The sequence below is a fragment of the Pholis gunnellus genome (assembly GCF_910591455.1).
Source record: "Pholis gunnellus genome assembly, chromosome: 10".
NCBI lineage: Eukaryota > Metazoa > Chordata > Actinopteri > Perciformes > Pholidae > Pholis > Pholis gunnellus.
Genome location: NC_136537.1, coordinates 16241304 through 16260513, shown reverse-complemented (window position 1 = coordinate 16260513; position 19210 = coordinate 16241304). Strand labels below are relative to the sequence as shown.

General features: G+C 42.1%; 2 protein-coding genes across 2 annotated transcripts; both read left to right on the top strand.

Moving 5' to 3' along the window:
• The first annotated feature begins 7536 nt into the window (after window positions 1–7536).
• On the top strand, window positions 7537–13735 carry slc25a43 (solute carrier family 25 member 43). Its single transcript, XM_079167656.1, has 5 exons — window positions 7537–7928; window positions 9839–10080; window positions 10249–10421; window positions 12303–12437; window positions 13007–13735. Exons 1-5 carry the CDS (start codon window positions 7657–7659, stop codon window positions 13217–13219), a joined length of 1035 nt encoding a protein of 344 aa, XP_079023782.1. The 5' UTR covers window positions 7537–7656; the 3' UTR covers window positions 13220–13735.
• Window positions 13736–14414: 679 nt separating this feature from the next.
• slc25a5 (solute carrier family 25 member 5) lies at window positions 14415–16511 on the top strand. The gene is made up of 4 exons (XM_079167629.1): window positions 14415–14581; window positions 15268–15754; window positions 15856–15996; window positions 16097–16511. The coding sequence occupies exons 1-4, from the start codon at window positions 14471–14473 to the stop codon at window positions 16252–16254; spliced, it is 897 nt and encodes a 298-aa protein (XP_079023755.1). The 5' UTR covers window positions 14415–14470; the 3' UTR covers window positions 16255–16511.
• Window positions 16512–19210: the final 2699 nt, after the last annotated feature.

Genomic DNA, 19210 nt, shown 5'->3' with positions numbered 1-19210 from the left:
AATTGTAATCAGCTCTTTAGTCATTTAAGCAGCGGTGGGATGTTCATTTACTCAAGTACTATACATAAGTACAAGTTTGAGATAATATAATGAACATAATGAGTACTTCTAGTTTTACCACTTAAAGTAAAGTGAGCCAAATACTTTAGTACTTTTACTTGAGCTTTTAAATGCAGAGCTTTTACTTGTAACAGTGTATGTCCACATTTACTTAAGTAAAAGACCTGAATTCTTCTTCCACCACTTAATTTAAGTCACTGTAAACACAGTTGAAATAGCTTTTCAAACTTCCTGTCCTATCAAAACATCTGTAAGTGAACACCTGGATGATGCTGAATAGAAAAATACCTCTATAGTTTTGGGACTGTGGCAGTTAAAAGGACAGTGACACGCGAACACTCGGTGTAAAGCACCATACCCCCTGCAGAATAGAAGGGAAGTCTCTGTGCCATAAAACTTCTCTGTGAAAGCCTGTTTCCCCCAGGATTTATAGCGGTGGTAGGAAACCTCAATACAAAGTGACATTTGCTGATACAAGCTCACAGACTGAGACACTCCATTGTGGCAATACAGAGGTCAATTGGTCTGTATTTCATAAAACAGCCAGGAGTTTAAGATGTTTTCCTATCGGTGTTAACTGAATTATAGAATTAATAAAAAGTTAAATGATTTGCCTCCTGCCTGAATAAAACAGTAATTTACATACAGAATTCATTGACCATCATACAACAAATAACTTCCCAAAAAATTAGCCCAAAATGTATTTTTCGGAACGGAATAGATTTCAGTGTTAGTGAAAAGATTTAAGACAATACAGTTTTAATATTTCATTTAAATTTCCAAAAATATCAAATTTGCCTCAACGGGTTTTAGAACATGTGACACACTTGATTCTGATAAGGAAAAACTTTAGCACAATGAAATCATTCTAAATCAGTATGAATGAATAACGCTGTTTTCAACAAGTTGACAGCTCAATGGTTGCTGACAGATGTGGACTGGATGTGAGGATTTCCTCTGACTTCTATCAGCATAGATGACAAAGAGTGACACCATGTGTTCAGATGAGGTATATCTGAGACGCTTGAAATGCTCAGAACTGTAAGCGTTTAATGGCAATTTATTGTGGATTGATTTTACTTGGCAGAGTAATGAATGAATTGATAATGAGACTGAAGCTAAGCTTTCACTTATCGTAACATCAGAAAATCCAATGACTTTGCCGATTGAAGATGTTTTGTAGACATCTGCTGTGTGTAACTGTCTTCCGGTTGGCCTTGGCTGCCTTTTTTTCAGTCTAATTTAATTCACAATGTTGATTTTGGTCGTCTTCTGATGGGAAACTTGGAAATGGGGTGAAAACACAGGAGACAAGATAAACACTGAGCTACAATACATCCTGCAGCTCTGTCTCTCTCTCACACACACACACACACACACACTGTTTGAGCTGTGGTACCAACAAACAAGAAAGAGGCTGTTTGTCTTTCCTGGGATCAGTAAACATCCTCAACACAAACAAGTTCCTCTGGAGTGAGAGAGGAGAAACTCACACCGTCAGGGCAGCTGCACTCTCACTCCAGCACGGCCTTTGATGTCCTTCAGAGAGAGCTGATAATGAAGGCCCCTTACATCTTAATTCTTTTAATTGGAGCGTGGATGTAACAGGTTGCTGATACTTTGCTGTCGTTGTCTTGGCTTGATGTGAACTAAGGATGAAAAAAATAAATCATATTTTGATTTTCAAGTTGTGAGGAGAAACTTGGTTCAATTTGTCTAAAGAATGATACCTCTCCTGTTGGCACTTACTAAAATACAGACAACTGAAAGTAATCCAATGTTTAGTTATCGTCAACACGTCCCACAGAAAGACCAAAACCAACAGGCTGACTTTTTGTCAGACAGAATGAAAGGGCTAAATCATTTCCTAAAACCGTAGTTTGTAGTGAACATTACTCAAACAGGAGTAAATTGTGTATTTTTGGGGGGGACTATTGTCAGCTGCAGAGTGTTAGACATTTGGTGAGTATTTTACTGCAGCAGGAAGATGTTCCAGGGGATTGACTCAAAATAAAGTCATTGTGATGAAGGATGTCAGCCAGTGTAACGGCGCGGCTCATTGAGATTTATGGCACAGAGAAATAGCAGACTTTAGATACAAAGACGATACTTTAATGTAAGTCTTTTTCCATCAGATTTATTGAGAAATAAAAAAAGGGTTGTAGAATATCATCAAACATGTCCTTAAACTTCAAAGTACTCCGTCTCACTGAGCTGTGTTTGGTGAAAGAGAGTGAGGCTTTAGATACAAATACATGTGTGTCAGATCTTTTGTTTTTAACTGTTGCTAAGAAACCAAGGACACTTAAACGCTGCAGCAGCTTGCTAACCTCCCCTCTGGCCACACCAGGCTAAAAAAAAAGTCCCCCCTCCGTCTTGCCCTGGGTGAGACGGGAAAGCATTTGGTTCAGGCCACAGCTTGCACTGCAGCCTCAGGTCCTGTCTGGCCTCCACATGACGGCTTTAATCAGTGACTTTTGAGACAAAAACACACCGAACCACACTGGCATTTACGCTTCTCTTCAGAGGGCTCACAGTCAGTTGTTGGTTTTGAATGTAATGCCAGATCGTGGCTTCAACATAGAAACAGATTTAGGGGATTGGCTTGAGCAGAAATAAGGCATTTGTGCTTTTAAAAAAGACGCTAAATGTGTAAAGAATGCTACTACAGCGTGAAATCCTGAGGACAACAGGTTTTTGTGTTTGAGTGTGTGCATCAGTAGAGTCTTTCCAGTCTTCCCTGTGTAAATATGCTTAGCCCCAGATGATCTTCAAGGGCTCGCTTGTTTGTACCTGCCGTGTCGTTCTGCTCGTCCACCCAGCATGACACCCTGTAGCCCAGAATCAGCTCCTCCGAGATCAAAAGACCTTGGTGATTCTTATCAGATAATATTCTTGTCCACCTTCCCTCCCCTTTGAGTCCAGCCTCCTCACACTGTTGACCTGAACCATGCACAATGTTCCTTACGGCCCTTTGGCCTTTCCTCTTCTTATCACCATGATGGCCAGGCCGTGATAAGGCAGGTCCAGCCTCGGGATAGAAGGAGGGTACTGTCCACTCTTCTAAAACTTCACAGTTGCGTAACTCAGACACTTCAGGGCAGTAAAGAGGTTATCTCAGCTCCGTGTATGCGGTACGGTGTTTTATACACTCGCAAAAATGTGCAGGTCAGATACCTCTCGCCATGCAAATGATATTAACCATAAAAGTATTCTGATTTGTACATTGTAGATTAATTTAAGTGTCTACACAGAAAAAAGAAGCATGTCAGAGTTGCTTTAATTTTGTATTTTGAGTGTTGTATGTATCATTTTGGTGTCCTGCTCCTGCAAATTTGAATCAGGATGACATCTGATCTTCTTGCTGTCATCCTCTTGGTTCAAAAAGGCCGAAACCTGCTCCAATGCTCCAATAACATTTTTTTAACACTGACACGTGACACCCGTGCACCCGTCTCAGTGTTGGAAGCATTTATAAGTATGCAGGCTGAGCAGACAGACAGGGAGGACTGGTGTCCAAAGTCACGACCCTGCCCTGACCTGGATGAAGGAAATGGTCACACTGCTCGAGACAAAGCAGGGCAAAGGAGAGTCTGAGGGGCTGGCTGGTCAGCCTCCAACAATGGGTCCGTGCTCTAAGACCGCGGGCCACACAAAGGCCAGAGAAACCCCCTCCTTCCCACTCCCACATTGCAATAGAGCTGGCATTTCACACTGGCCTGTGAACAGCCATTCAATCAAACTACTGTTTAACCTGACCCCTGGCCTACACAGAAATCCAAATGAGTCTGGCGGGATGTATTTAGGTAACTGACCTCTCTGGCCTTACTCCGAGACAACTGTCAGTTACCCCACACCTTTGTCTGTTCTGTTAATATTGTATTCATTCCAATCTTTAAATGCAAAATGTTTCCTATCTTCTAATATACTGCTCTAAATTCTTGTGAATATTCCTTAAAAGCGTGTAATCAATAGGCCACCCAATAAATAATGTGTCCAGTGATTGGTGCAAGGGGCAATAGCTCCCTGGGGAACAAGAGACACCACAAGACCCTTCGTCTGGGTCAACTGCCCTCGAGCCAGGGCTGAGAGAAGCGGCCACATGACCCCCTCGCTTCTCAATGGACTGCTCCTCCCCTCTACCTGTACATGGCTCGGATCAAGGTGTGGGGGCTGCATATCAAACAGACTGAGGCCTTTGATGTGGATGGAAACACAAACACTGAAATGAGCAGAGTCGTAACAGCTTATTTGTTCCCTTTAGTCATTCATTGAGCTGCTTGTTGAATGTGTATGTCTTCAAAGGGTTGCAGCATGCACCGGTGGTACAGTAGCCGAGGAGGCCCTGAGAGCGCCCTGGCCTGGTGGTTTGTGGGAAGGCCATCTGGCTTCCTGTTCCTTCGATTTGATATTGATTTATTGGCTGTACATGGGAAGATAAGGGGGCACCAGCTGCCAGAAGTTCTCCTCTGCATCCTCACAGACAATGGACCTCCTGGTCATCTACATCCTGACTAAATGGGTGATGCATCGTTCCTTGTTAAGTTATTACAAGTTAAATAGAAATCACACAAAATAATGACAATTTTGTACACATTCCAAATTCAATTGTTTTATTAAATCAATTATTTTCCCTCACAGATTTGTTTTTGGGGAAATCCCCGCAGCTGCTCTTAAAAAGTAAGCAACTACAAATGCACAACTCCATTGAAAATGTCACTGCACATGGGGTAATTAATCCAACAGAAGTATAATAATTTATGGATCAGCACTCTAAACACAAATTAACCCCTTAAGGCTACATATTTACTGCATATTTGACACTTCATAGGCTGTATTAAAGCACATTTACTGGTCTGTGGGGCTGAGATAACAGAAGTTTTAGTGTTTGTTGTAATAAAGACTGTTCCCAGTAATGAGGTGCAAAATTGCATTTACTATTCCTAACAAACCCTGACAACCTTTCACAGTTTAACCCATTACAGGAACCATTAATGCAAAATTAGGCTCCTACGCATAACAAGTCTCCCATTCCTGTGAAGTGAGCTGGGGAGTGCAGCAGTTTGGCCTCAGCCTTGTTGGCAGAGGTGTCAACGTGGTGCCAAAGTGAATTGTACTTATGCCTGATTTTTCTCACCAATACACCCCCCACCCTTAAAAAAAGACACACTCACATACAGACAGACTCTGGTGTCACCCAACTCCAGCCTGTTCCCCACCCCCACCCCCACCCTTTCTTCCCTTTCCCCTCCCCTGCAAACACAAGCCTGTGATGTGACTGTCTCAGATAATGAGGTGAGATCTTTATTGCACCAGTCTGTGGGGATGACAGCGACTCGGGCCTCCCTGGTATCAGGCGCCCTCTGCTGACTGCAGTGGGCTCACAGACTGCTCTCAGTCTCCTCCAGCAGTGCACTTCAAAGTGGGAGATCAAGGGTTGACTTGCGCATGACATCCAGAGAATGACAAAGCCTCAGCCGGCCTACACCTACTGCTACGTGCCGGTCCGTGAGACACAAAGCCATGCAGGCTGCTCCCGCACTACTTTGCTGCGTGGAGGAAGTTCTCATTCAGGAGGAGGGGGGGGGGACATACATACAGGAAGAAGGCAGTGCTCTATGTGTATTCTCTATGAATACTGGTGGGTAGAGGGCAGAGGAAGGACAGCAGAGGAGACAGAGTGGCAACAGATTCTTGGTGGGGCCCTGTTTGATTGCTGAAGCATTAATTGATAAGATACAGCATCACACCACTTATCTTTGAAGGAAGACATCCTATTATCTGGGATCAAAGAATTTCTAAAGCAATTTCAATGTGAGCTCTTTTATTGCTCTGGGGAGGTAAAAATGTATTACTTTGGTATTCTTCTGTCGGAGCCCAGTTATGACTTAAATTAGCTCTCCAGCTTATCATCCTGGCTCCCGAGATTGTATTGATTTACTTTTAACACGGTTAAAATACCCCTACACTTTAAAGTAGTAGTTGCCTGAGTAGAATATTAATTATAACTTTATTGTCCGCACAGAATAACTTCTGCACTTGTTTCTTAACCATTAGTCCAATTACCTCCACTGCACATTGCTTCTTGAGTTTTCAGAAGTGTCCCGTTCACAGACACACACACACACGCGCGCACACACACACACACACACACACACACACACACACACACACACACACACACACACACACACACACACACACACACACACACACACACACACACACACACACTCCTTTTCCCACCCCCAGTAAGCAGCTAGAGGGGGAGTGAGGGAGACCTCTTGTGATCAGGCTGTCATTTCCTCTGGTTGGCTCTGTTATTCCAGATAGCCTTTGTGAAGGAGCCAAGTGGTCCAGCCGCAGACAGAAGGTGGGCTCCTCGCATGCATCTGGGCTTGTCAGCCCGGCAGGGGAGGGAGGCGCTGGTGGCGGGCCAAGACGAGGAGAAAAACAAACATGGTGCTGAAACCAGACAGCCACAACAAATCCCTGCTGATGAAACAAGACTGTAAATCAGACCTGATGTCACTGCAGATGTTAAAACAAAAAAAGGAGGATTTTACATGTGTTTTTGCTTTAAACTAAGCCTCCAACCCAAAACCTCTTCCCTCTTTCAATCAGAGCCTCACTGAACAGGAGGCTGGTTGGATGTGCAATTTAAAATAATGTCATGCCAAAATAGATATTTGCCTCTCAATGAACCATCATAAAAAAATTAATTCCTTTGAGTAGCCTCCAAAAAACATGCTTGTATACTTTTAGTTGTGCAGTTTATAGTCTAACTTGGAGGATCTTCTGATAGTTACTTTACCTCCAGTTGCCATGTGGACAGAAAGTTGGAGTATTGCGCCACCTATAGGGACAAAGTCCCTAAAATAAGTGGTTACGAAAGAAGTCCTCAAGGGCACCCTTCAAGTGGTCACCTGAGAATATGGGGAATGGTTTAATGAAACTAGTTCACTGTTTCCTATTTACTAGAAGTTAGACAGTGACGAAAATGTAAAAAGAATAACTGCACTAAATCACAAGTTTGTATAATAACGCAGTATTTATTATACTCCCTTATATACATTCCCTTAAAACGATGTTAAAAAGAAAGTGCCATTGCTACAAACATGTTTTAAGTGAGATATTTGATATAGTTATAAAAAACCTAAAACAAATCCTATTTTGAAAACCAGACCAAAATTCTTCAGTGTTGTGTTTGTGACCCAATACTATATAATCTGAATATATATATATGAATAATACATAACGATCTTCTGACTTCACTTCACTGGACGTTTGTTAATCCCTTTCAGACAGCACTGCTACTCTTCATGGGGTTTAAATGTGTCTCAGATTAATAACAAATGATTGACTTCGGTGTGCTCTACTGCAAAACCAGGTCCCAGAGCGCCCCCCAGTGTTACCGAGACATGACTCCAGCACCGGTCGGAGTGACGTGTTTAGTCCCACATCACCGCTGGTCGGGGCAGGATACGGACACCTTCTCGGCTTCTACAGTTAGATGTCTAACCAGCATAAAGAAATCATATCTTGTCCCTCGGAGAAGACTGGAATCATCGCAGGAAGCAGAGGGGCCGAACAGTGATGGCCTCGGTTAAAAAAGATGACAGACTGACGAGTTCTCAGAGCTTCATGTGCGTCGGTTTCGCCGGGATTTTCAGTAAAACCGTCACGTCGCCCTTGGAGGTGGTTAAAATCAAGAGTCAGGTGGGCACGTTTCACTGTAAGAGGGGTTTCTGGCAAAGTTTCCTGCTCATCTACCAGCATGAGGGACTTCGAGGGTTTTGGAAAGGAAATCTCGCCTCTTGTCTGCGGTTGTTCCCCTACACCGCAGTTCATCTCACAACATACAAAAAGTAAGTAAAGTCGGATCTACATTGTTTTGTCTCAACGTTGTATCGACCTAAAGCGTTGCTTGTGGGTGTTTTGCTTTGCTCAGTGTTTATGCTAAATTAGCTTGTTAGCCTTCTTGGTCAGCTGACGTTGAACTTTTATGTTTATGTGGCGAGCGAGCTGTATAAAAAGAAAAGAGTAGAGGACACATTGACGTCAGTAGAATAATGAGTGATCACTGCGTTCATTTTTAATGGTTTGACACAATGAAATAACGTAAACTGGTTCGTTTAAAAGATCTGTTTACTTTCATCCGAGCAGCTAAAGATGTACTTCCGGTTTTACCATACTAAATCGCACCTTCTCTCTTCAACCAATCAGAAGGCTGTATTTTCTCAGTCGATACTTATGGGGTTCGGGGTTGTTTTGCCCTGAGTTTTGTCTCTTGGGTCTGTTGTCTTGTTGTCCAACTCCCAACAATCGGAACATGTTTGTAACAATTAGCTGATTTTTTTTATTGGTAACTATTTATGATGAGTTAGCCAAATTGTTGCTCGATTAATAGAAACGTTGGTCTTTAAAATAAGCCCAATATGTATACTAACCATTTAAGTCATTCTTTTAAGCAAAAGTGCCAAGGATTAGCTGGTTACAGCTTCTCAAATGTAAATTATTTGCTGGTTTTATTTGTCTTCTATGATTTTAAATTTGCCAGGGAGTAAAACGTTTAGTTCTGGGCTGCGAGCCTGTGAGGCTAAACACAGGGCACAACATTCACTATCTTATGCTCTCGGGTAACTACAGGACAAACATGCCGGTAACATGTCTGACACATGAACATGCAGGCCAGTGAGCGGCGTGAAGTCATAAATAATTACTGACTAGCGAAGCTGCTGCAGTCAGTATGTGGTATGCAGCCCCCCCCCCCCCGCCGCCGCTTCGGGTCACTGGTGAATGTAAACATCACTACATCCTGACTTGGCAAACCACAGTCCTGTACTGTACACCGTGTTCTAGGAAAACAAAGCCATTTCCTCTTTGTCACACACACACGCACACGTGGCCTGAGTTATTTATTTGCTCCTTTATGTAATGTAGGAGACTGAAACGTTACCGTAACAATATATTAGTTTCTTATTACTGAAACAATGTCATGACTCATCTAGTTAATATAATTTGCATATATAAAACATAATGGTGAGATGGACATGATGCAGGTACATTGATTTAATTACATTGAATTATAGGCTACAATTTAACATTATTTTAATGACCGGCTTATGCGTTTGTTGGTAGTGAAATTATAATTTGTTTAAGCAATTCATTACTAATTCAGTCAATAAAATGTCTAAATGGTGATAAATTCCCCTCACATTTTACCTGAACCCAAAGTGACATCTTAAAATGTCTTGTTCTAATGTTCAAATGGTCCTTAACCCAAATATATTCAATGTAAGGCTAAACTGATTAATCAGTTAATAGATTAGGCAATTGTCAGAAAATCAATAAGCAGTTTTTATGATAAACAACTAAATGATGAAACAATATAATGCAAACATCATCAACAGATTAAGAGATGGAGATGATAATAGTTTTTTCAACTTTAATTCAATTAATATCAAACACAATGAAGCAGCAACTCCTCACATGAGAAGCTTGAACCAGGAAATGTTTGTTAATTATATTTGCTTCATAATTTATTTTGAATATTAATTGTTGGTAATTTACCTTTCTGAGTTTATAGAACAATCAGGTTTAAAATCGGTGTGAAATGACAATAAAACACCGACAACAAATGAAGCATCGAAGACTGAATGAGTGCACTTAAAAACCTCCATCAGTCAAGTAATGCCTGCACAAATGACAGAACCATTCGTCTAATCAATGCAATCCATACAATGAAGTGTCGGTCATTTTGACCTTGTCCGTCCAGGATCGTCCACCTTCACATGGATGAACTGGGCTCCATCTCTCAGTGGAGAGCCATATTCGCCGGCGGACTGGCTGGCTTTGCCGCTGCCATGATGACGTACCCTCTGGAGGTGGCAGAAACCAGGCTCATCGTTCAGAGCTGCAGACAGCCCACCTACGTCGGCGTAGTTCACACCCTCTCAAAGATCTACAGGAATGAAGGGCTGCCTGCTCTCTACAGGGGCTTTTCCCTCACTTTGTTGGGTGTGTTTTGCATATGCACATTATGTAGATCCAGAATATTTACACTTTATTAAAGGCACTTCTGTTCCTCCAGATGAAGAGTTTTCTTCAGTCTCAACATCATTTGAACACACGTTTCATGAATGATGCATTCTACTGTAACTTACAGCACATGTCATTTGTCTACAGGTGCATTTCCCTTTTCTATCGGTTGCTATGCAGTTTACATGAACTTGGACAAACTCTGGCAGGAGCCTCCTTTCCGCTTCACTCCCCTCCAGAACTTCATTAATGGCTGTCTCGCAGCGGGAGTCGCCCAAACCCTCTCCTACCCGTTTGAAACTGTAAAGCGGAAGATGCAGGTAATTTACCAGCAGAACACTTCACTTTCTCATTTAAAATCAACTACAATAAATAAATAAAGAGTGTCAGTAATTAATTATTGAATATAAATAGGATTAATACATTAATACACTCTTAGATAGTCAACTAATGGTAATAAGACTCTTGGTCAACTTAGCGTTTTTTAAAGGGAAATATTAATTAATTTGCAAGATTTCTAGATATCTCGCTTCATGACTATTTGACTCCTTATTGACAATACTGGGAATATTTTTAATAGATCTCTTAATTAAACCAACTAATCCTCTTCAACTGTATTATCTATAGCTCTTTATGAATATTTTTGTATTATTCATAGCTTAAATAAAATACGTTAATAATATTATATTTAACTGTAAACAAAACAAGTTTACTGTATTTCAGGTCATGTATTCTGGCTGTATTACCACATTCAGTCCACAAGGGGGCGGTCTGCGTGTACCTATATTAAGTTTAGCCTTTCTTGGTCACTCAATGTTTTCAAACACGGAACATTTAAATTCCTGAAATCCAAATATGCTTAGTAGTATGTTTTAAAAAAATAAAATAATTTAACCTGACTGTTTATAAAGTCAGGGCATTTATCATATGTGTTTATAAAAACACCGCGGTCACAGGAAGACACACTTTCCTCTGAAATGATGCTTGAGATATCTTCTGTATGTTAGGAAGGACACACGGGGAACAACAATAATACTACATCCGGTTTTATCATCCTATTATTAGCAATCACAAGGTTCACCAGCAGCTGGGAATGCAAATGTGTCCCGGGTCTGCAGAAGCTATAGATATGTTCTCTAAAGATAGCCGGTCACTATCAGACAGCGGGCAAAGTGAGAGTTGTGTATGTCCAGTTCACTAAACCATCTCAACCATGCCACCCGACCATAAAGAGACGCGTTGCATAACGAGTTAACTTGAGGATTCAGCTCTCGTCTGTGTCTCAGAGTTAAACATTAATAAAAAGCAGACGGAGAACAGATGATAGGAAAACAGCTGAGGATGTTTGCAGAAGATGCGTATTGTTTTACTTACCGATTAGTTTAATGTTTCCTCGACAAAAGAAGCTGTTTGAACAGTCTAATGCGTTATGGCTGCGTGTCCCCTCGGGAACCGTGAAACTTCTAAAGCAGTGATCATCGACTGGCGGCACAATATTAGCAAATTCAGAAAATGTGTTCTGCTTTTTAGGATATCCAGCATGTGTTGCTGCCTGTATAGAAGCAACTACTAAAACAATTGAGATAGTAATTATTTTATTGGGAGCGATTAACCAACCCATATGTGCATTCGACCCGTAAATGAGTATCCTCAGGCAAGAACGGGGACAAACTCACAACACGTTTTATCATAGTTGTTTTTTTTAAACGCTGATATCAGCGTATAAAAATAACTGTGTAAGAATATGAAAATAGTCAACAATGACGGGCTGATTTGGCTTAAAAAGTGAAAGTCCAACCTCAACCGTGTCTACTTATACGTGTTCTGACCCTTGGAGAAATGTGGGTGATGACCCCTGTTCTAAAAATACACTTCCTCTGTCACAGACAGTCCCCCTGTAGAGTTGTTGTCGTGGTTCACACACACACACACGCATGAAGCAGTGTGACTGTCTCACCCAGTTTGCGTGTGGTGAACTTTAATATACTGTTCACGTGTCCTTCATTGCACAGCATATTATCAAACCGCTGCTGATATACCTGCATATAACCTAATTAACCATTAACTCTTCCCACAAATTTGCAATAAATTCTATGTGTCATGTCATACTTCTCTTGACCTTTCTGGTTATTACTTTACAGACGCTTAATGGCACCTGGGTGATTCACTGCTGTTCATTTTCACTTTCATTCTTTTCTCAGGCGCAGAGTGGCCGTCTTCCCCATTTTGGGGGAGTCGACGTCCATTTCAGTGGAATGATTGACTGTTTCGTGCAGGTTGTAAAAAGCAAGGGCATCCTCTCACTGTGGAATGGCCTCACTGCCAACACAATAAAGGTACCATTTCACTCATATATATATATATATATTACTATTATTTATATCCCAGCCATATTGTACTCTATCAATCATAAGGATCGAGCACTGGTCTACTTTGTCTTGTGTTTGGAACTGAAATAACTCCCCAGGAACATGAGTGACTTTATGACGGGGACGGAGTTGTCAGCTAATGCCTACGCAAAAGGGAGAGTGAGGATGGGGGGGGGGGGGGGGGGGGGGGGCATGGAAAGCAAGGCATGGGGCATGTTCGGTGTGTAAATCATAGCGTGAAAGTGCACGAGCAAGGTGAGCAAAGTCTCTCTCAAGAACAGCATGCTCCACTCTCCTATTTCAGCTGCAAATGTCATGATAGTTGGATGCTGTTTTACAAATGTGAGGCCTTGTCATGAGCTGCTTTTTTTTTTACCATAATGTCAACCTTGAATGAAACTGAGTTGACGACACCTTAAGCACACTTTAGGTGATAATCAAATCAAACCAGACAAACCACAACCTTCTCTGTGTGGATTTATGGTCCATTTGGAAGTGTTTGGCATCACACTCATCTCTGTGTCCTCCCCTCTCAGATTGTTCCCTACTTCGGCCTTCTTTTCACCTGCTTCGAGATGTGTAAGCGGGTCTGCCTTTACCGCAACGGCTACATCGTCTCGCCGCTGAGCTACAAACTTGCACCGGGCGTCGACCAGAGTCTCGGGCCGTCCGAGCTGCAGGAGGCGAAGCGCTACCTGAAAAACAGGAGCTTCGGGCCGGGGGAGTCGTCTCTCGGAAACCGCTGGTGAAACTTCACATGAGAAGATGTCTGACTGCCGACCACACTTGAACAGCAAAATGAAATACTTCAGAGGATTACGTCTGTAGTAATTCCATAACATTTCAGGCTCCATGTCTTCATAGAAGGTGCTAACACGCATTTACATTACGTCCAGTCAGCAACAGTCTACCTCTTTCAGAAACTTTTTTATCCGACAGTATCTTTTGTTTATTAATTGTTCATTCACCCTTCATATGTCTCCATGACTGTTGTTTTTAACCAAACATTATGTTCCTTAAGCATTAGCTATTTATTTTGGGTCTTATTTCAGTTATTGACATCAAATAGTGCCATACTGTAGTTTATCCAAATGGGTTGCAAAAGCTCTTTTACTCTACTTGTGTGATAGATTATAATTTTTAATGTGCAATGAATGTAAAAAATGTTGATGCTTCATAAGTTTGAGTAGGTTGTGATTAATCATGTAAATGTGCTAAAATGGATTGTGATGAAAGAAATGCGTTTAAAACATTAAACGTTTCTCACGTTAACATTTAAAGTGTTATTTTGTATGTTTTTTGGATATTTCTTTTAGATTTTATTTGTATAATATCTCTCTGGCTTATATATCTTTTTCTTTATTTCTGACATGTGCTTCAGTGAATGACTCCATTTTTTGTCTTGATAGTTAAAGTGCAGCTCAACGTCTTCACTCTGCTGCTCGTGCAACTTGTTTCCAATGAATGTTCTTTTGTTTAGTGATACTATATGATAACAGGCAACGCTTCAATCAGTCTGACTGGATAGTTTAGTTAGTTATTACGATTGAATCAGTCCGTTGATTCAATCATGTCCTCCACTGTCGGAAACTGAGTGACAGCCAAGGGACATTAACAGATGGGATGACCTTTATCCACCATAGCCTTCAGGCCTCAGCTGCTGCAAACTGACATTTTACTTTGATCCCAATCTGATTCAGAAAACTCAAAAACAACTTAACAGTTCTGCTGAGGTGTGATTCAATCACAAAGTCTATACAGCTTAAATGTGTTGGTCTTTTTAGAGTTGACTTTAGTGATGAGAGAGAGCGCCAAATCTGAATCAAAGGACATCAGTTAACCCCGCCCAGATCCCCCACAGCCGACCAATCAGACACAAGAGTCGAAGTTCACGGTCTCCCTCGAGCTCAGTCTTCTTAAATCCCCTCTCTTTTAGATTGGAGTCGGCCATTTCAACCCCACCGACGAAGTGACGGGACGGTGTCCGACAACATCTGAAGATGAATGAGACCGCTATTTCCTTCGCCAAGGACTTCTTGGCTGGTGGTATCAGCGCTGCCATCTCCAAAACAGCTGTAGCCCCCATTGAGAGAGTCAAGCTTCTTCTCCAAGTGAGTGTCAACATCTTTATTTCTCATGGCACTTTAAATTAGTCGCTGTCAGCTGTGCATCACAAAACTGGCGTCGTTCATTTGCGGCGTTTTTTTCCCCCCGTGCGGTCCTTTCCTTCGGGATGGAGGGTGAATCTAACTCGAAGTAGTGATGTGTTGCAGTAAAAGACTTAATGTCAAGATGCTGCACTGTTGAGAGTAGAAGCTGTGTCGGAGATCGCTGCAGGCACAGATGAGGAATGAGCATAAACCGAGGCGCATCAGACCTGTTGCGTAATGCAACAGGCCAGCAAGCTGCTGGCTTACATGCAGTGCGCTATAAAGTGCATGACATGACCGTATACTGTGATTAAGCGGCTCAAAAGTCCTCATCCTCCCAATGACAGGCCTTCAGTTTGACCGGACAGCACACAACCAAGGTCACAGCAAGGTTTGCGCCATAGTGGCACTCCGCTGCTGCGCTGGGCCTGAGCTCAGCGCAGCAGGAGGGGCTGGGGAATAGTTGAATGGATGCCAACAGAGTTGTACTCTTGCTGTCACGTGGGAGTCATGATGAGACAAGTTAGAGGATCAGGTTAAAGGGTCACTCGCACTGATGTATAAATGGGGCTATGTGATATTTGATCTGCTTATATCCTTCTTTTTGTTATCTGGAATGAACTGTTTGATCTCTCCTTTGATTACAGGTACAACATGCCAGCAAACAGATCACAGTTGACAAGCAGTACAAGGGCATCATCGACTGCGTCGTCCGCATCCCCAAAGAGCAGGGCTTCTACTCGTTCTGGAGAGGAAATCTGGCCAACGTCATCCGGTACTTCCCCACTCAGGCCCTCAACTTTGCTTTCAAGGACAAGTACAAGAAGGTTTTCCTCGACGGGGTGGACAGGCACAAGCAGTTCTGGAGATACTTTGCAGGTAACCTGGCGTCCGGCGGCGCCGCCGGAGCCACGTCACTCTGTTTCGTCTACCCCCTCGACTTCGCCAGAACGCGTCTGGCTGCTGATGTCGGCAAAGCCGGACACGGCCGTGAGTTCAAGGGCCTGGCGGACTGCTTGATGAAGATCTCCAAGTCTGATGGCATCAGGGGTCTGTACCAGGGCTTCAGCGTGTCAGTACAGGGCATCATCATCTACAGAGCTGCTTACTTTGGCGTCTACGACACAGCGAAGGGTACGTTTTCATCAAAAAGCTTCGCAAAGCTTGACGTATCTGTCAGTGTCTGGCTTTTTGAGACTTTTAGTTACCCTTCCTGACTGACATTTCTCTTACAGGCATGCTCGCGGACCCCAAGAACGCATCCATTTTGGTCAGCTGGATGATCGCTCAGTCGGTGACAGCGGTCGCTGGTCTTGTGTCCTATCCCTTCGACACTGTCCGTCGTCGTATGATGATGCAGTCTGGACGCAAAGGAGGTAATAAGCACAACATAGAGAGTACAACGTTCCGTTTTTTTTCTGCCGTGTTAGTAGAATAAGCGCATGACGTCTTTTGTGATTCTGTTTTCCCTCTCAGCCGACATCATGTACAGTGGCACCATGGACTGCTGGAAGAAGATCGCACGTGAAGAGGGCCCCAAGGCCTTCTTCAAGGGGGCCTTGTCTAACGTGCTCAGAGGCATGGGAGGCGCCTTCGTGCTTGTCTTGTATGATGAGCTCAAGAAAGTCATCTAAGTTTGTTTTTGTATGTCCACTGTTCATGTTGTGACGTTTAACTGTAACATATCTTGTATATTCGGAAGGACTTAAATGCCAAACTATATTTATAGGGACCAGCTAGTATTTTCTACTAGTTGTACTGGGGGAATCTGTTATGCACTCTTCTCTTGGCCCCATGCTTTTTTTTTCCTTTGTCTCTCACCAGAATGTCATTCCCTGAACACAGGAACCCTGCCTAAAAAGAAATAAATAAACGCAACCTACCGAGTGAATCTCCTGCCTGGCTTTGTGATATATTGTCACGTATGAACGGTACCAGTAGAGACGGAGTGACTGAGCGTCTCAGTTGTGTTGCTTCAGGAAGCCATTTGGCAGCATGCTGTGTGAAATGTAAGCTTAGAGCTGCAGAGGACTCCCAGTTTGTAGTTGGGGGCGAGCCAAAATCAACTGAGAAAGTTGACCTGCTGTCAATATATCATCCAAGGCATGCTTATGGAAGAAATGATTCGGCAGAAGTCTTACCAGTGCATTTCACATATATTGCTAATTCAGCAGAATATTTGCACAAGCGACTTCCTGCGGAAAAAGCAACCAGGATTACCTGTCGCAAAGTGGATTAATGCAACCTTCTAAATATACGTTTATCTCCTGCCAAGTCTCTTCTGACTCCAGCTGGTGTGACCTGATGACTGTTCCCCAGTGTGACAAGTGCACAAAAACTCAATTCTGTCTCTGTATTACAGTAAATGGGGCAAAGGGCACCTAGATAGATTTTAGGCTGGTGTTGGTGTGTATTTTTAGGGGTTGCCACACATTGAGTTCCTCCTGATACATGATCTTGTCAGCTGTAAAGATGCAGGACATTGGGTACTTCGTGGCGTCTCTATAGCCAAGGTGTGTATTGGTCCTTCAAATGACACAGGTTGTAATCTTTGGCCGAGTGATCACTGTCTGAATATCAGCACAACTCTCCACATCGACATCTCAAGTGTCTGCAGCGGTGCACATACCATCTGCAAACGTTGATATCTCACTAACAGACTTTACAGCTTTGATCAGTCTTCAGCTATTAAAATTCACCAATTACAGAGCTGCTGCCCCCTCGGAGTATTATCTATCCATTTCAGGATTTAAAAAAAAATGAACACGCTGTTTCAATAGTGAAGCTATTAGACATACGTAGTCTGACATTCTTATTAGCAATGACTTGAAAAAATGGCAGTACAGCCAAGTTTTGTGTCCGCTGCTTTGAACCTCACAGTGTTCAGTCACTGCATCTGTAATTACTTTTATTGAAAGTGTGACTACATGAATGGAGTCGATGGGAATAAGTTATATTGAGGCCTAAAATATTAGACCAGCTGAACTATTATTCACTCTTGCAGTTCATCAAAAGTTTAATTCTGTCTTGTATTTCTTTCGACGTGACTCTTCATTTACTGTATGGATCAAATGAAATGTCCAAAAGGATTATTACGACAATACAAATTAATCTTTCTCTCTGTGTTTAGTGTGATATTTGGTTAGATTTACTCTACTACAGTAAAATGGCAGAAAAAATAACAATTTATTCTGATACATTGAGATGAATGTGGTCATCCTGTGACCTTCAAAAGCACCCGGCTTTGTAAGTAGTGTGTAGACACAATCACTGTGTCTTGGACACTCAACCCAGACTGATCCTGAATGGAGGACACATCTTAATTTTAGCAACACTATCAGATTACATGATTTACGCAGCTGGACGTAGACTAATCTCCTTTCAGGGATTCAGAAAGTCTTGGACGTAACCACAAACCCAAGGAAATGAGTTTTAATACTGTTTTGACCACTCAATCCCCAAAAGGCCGTCTCAGCAGGTAGCCTCTTTCTACAGCTGCTCCATTACAACTTTAACAAGGATTAGTGAATCAGAAGCCACAGGGATCACAGCCATTTACACACTGTCTGTCTGTGTGGCTTTAGATACGCCGTGCCTCCTCGAGGTCAAGTCTGGGACACAAGTGTCGTCTTTTCAGTGTGCTTTCATTCTGCTGGTGCGCTGCAATGATCTCAAATGTTTGCTTGAATAATATTTCTCAGTATTTAGAGGAAATAACTCCTTAAATCATGTTGCGTTTATGCGTTGTTTTGAGTCTCTGCGAGAGTTCCCTTCAGATTGTTACTTCACAATTTTAAATAAGTCGGCACTTCTCCTCGAAAACATGTGTAGACCAAGACAAAAAGTGTGACACAGTACTGATTTTAAAAGGGCACACTCGCCTCAAAGATTGAGGTCAAGGAGAGTTCAATTTCCAAATTAACATGGTGAAAAACATTCAGATTAATAAAGCCATTACATTTTACGTTTAACCTTGAGTTTCACCGATACAGATACTGATATCGGTCCATTACTGACTCAAATAGATGGATCGGGTATCGTGACAATAGGCCAATTTGGTATCGGACATTTAAATAAATAACAATTCAGTGGGCTACATATATGTTAGTTGTGTTACATTTTGTTTAACAAAGTTAGGAAAGCAATGTTCAAGTTTTTTTAAAAATAATAAAATCATTTTTATTTTATATGCAAAATCTTAATTTAACAATAACTGTCAAAAAATCAAGTAAAAGGTACAGTATTTTCCGCTGAATAGTAGTGAAATAACAAGTAAAGTAGACGTATATTGTACATAAGTAGGGTAGTCGTACTTGATTAAAAGAACTTATCATATAGTCAACCACTTACAAAGGGCTTGACAGTCAGTGTGTGTATCCACGTGGAGGTCTATGGATCAGTGGAGCTTCAGCCCTTCACATTAAAAGCCTTCTGTCAGGCAGATTGTTGCGTAATTTCAGCTGCTGACGGAATTACGTCATAAATCCACCGGGTCATGACATCAGTGATTTCCACTCATGAGGAATAAACACAGTTAGATCATTTATCTGTGCAGTTTAAAGGCAGTAACTGAGGCCTTTTAGTAGCTTA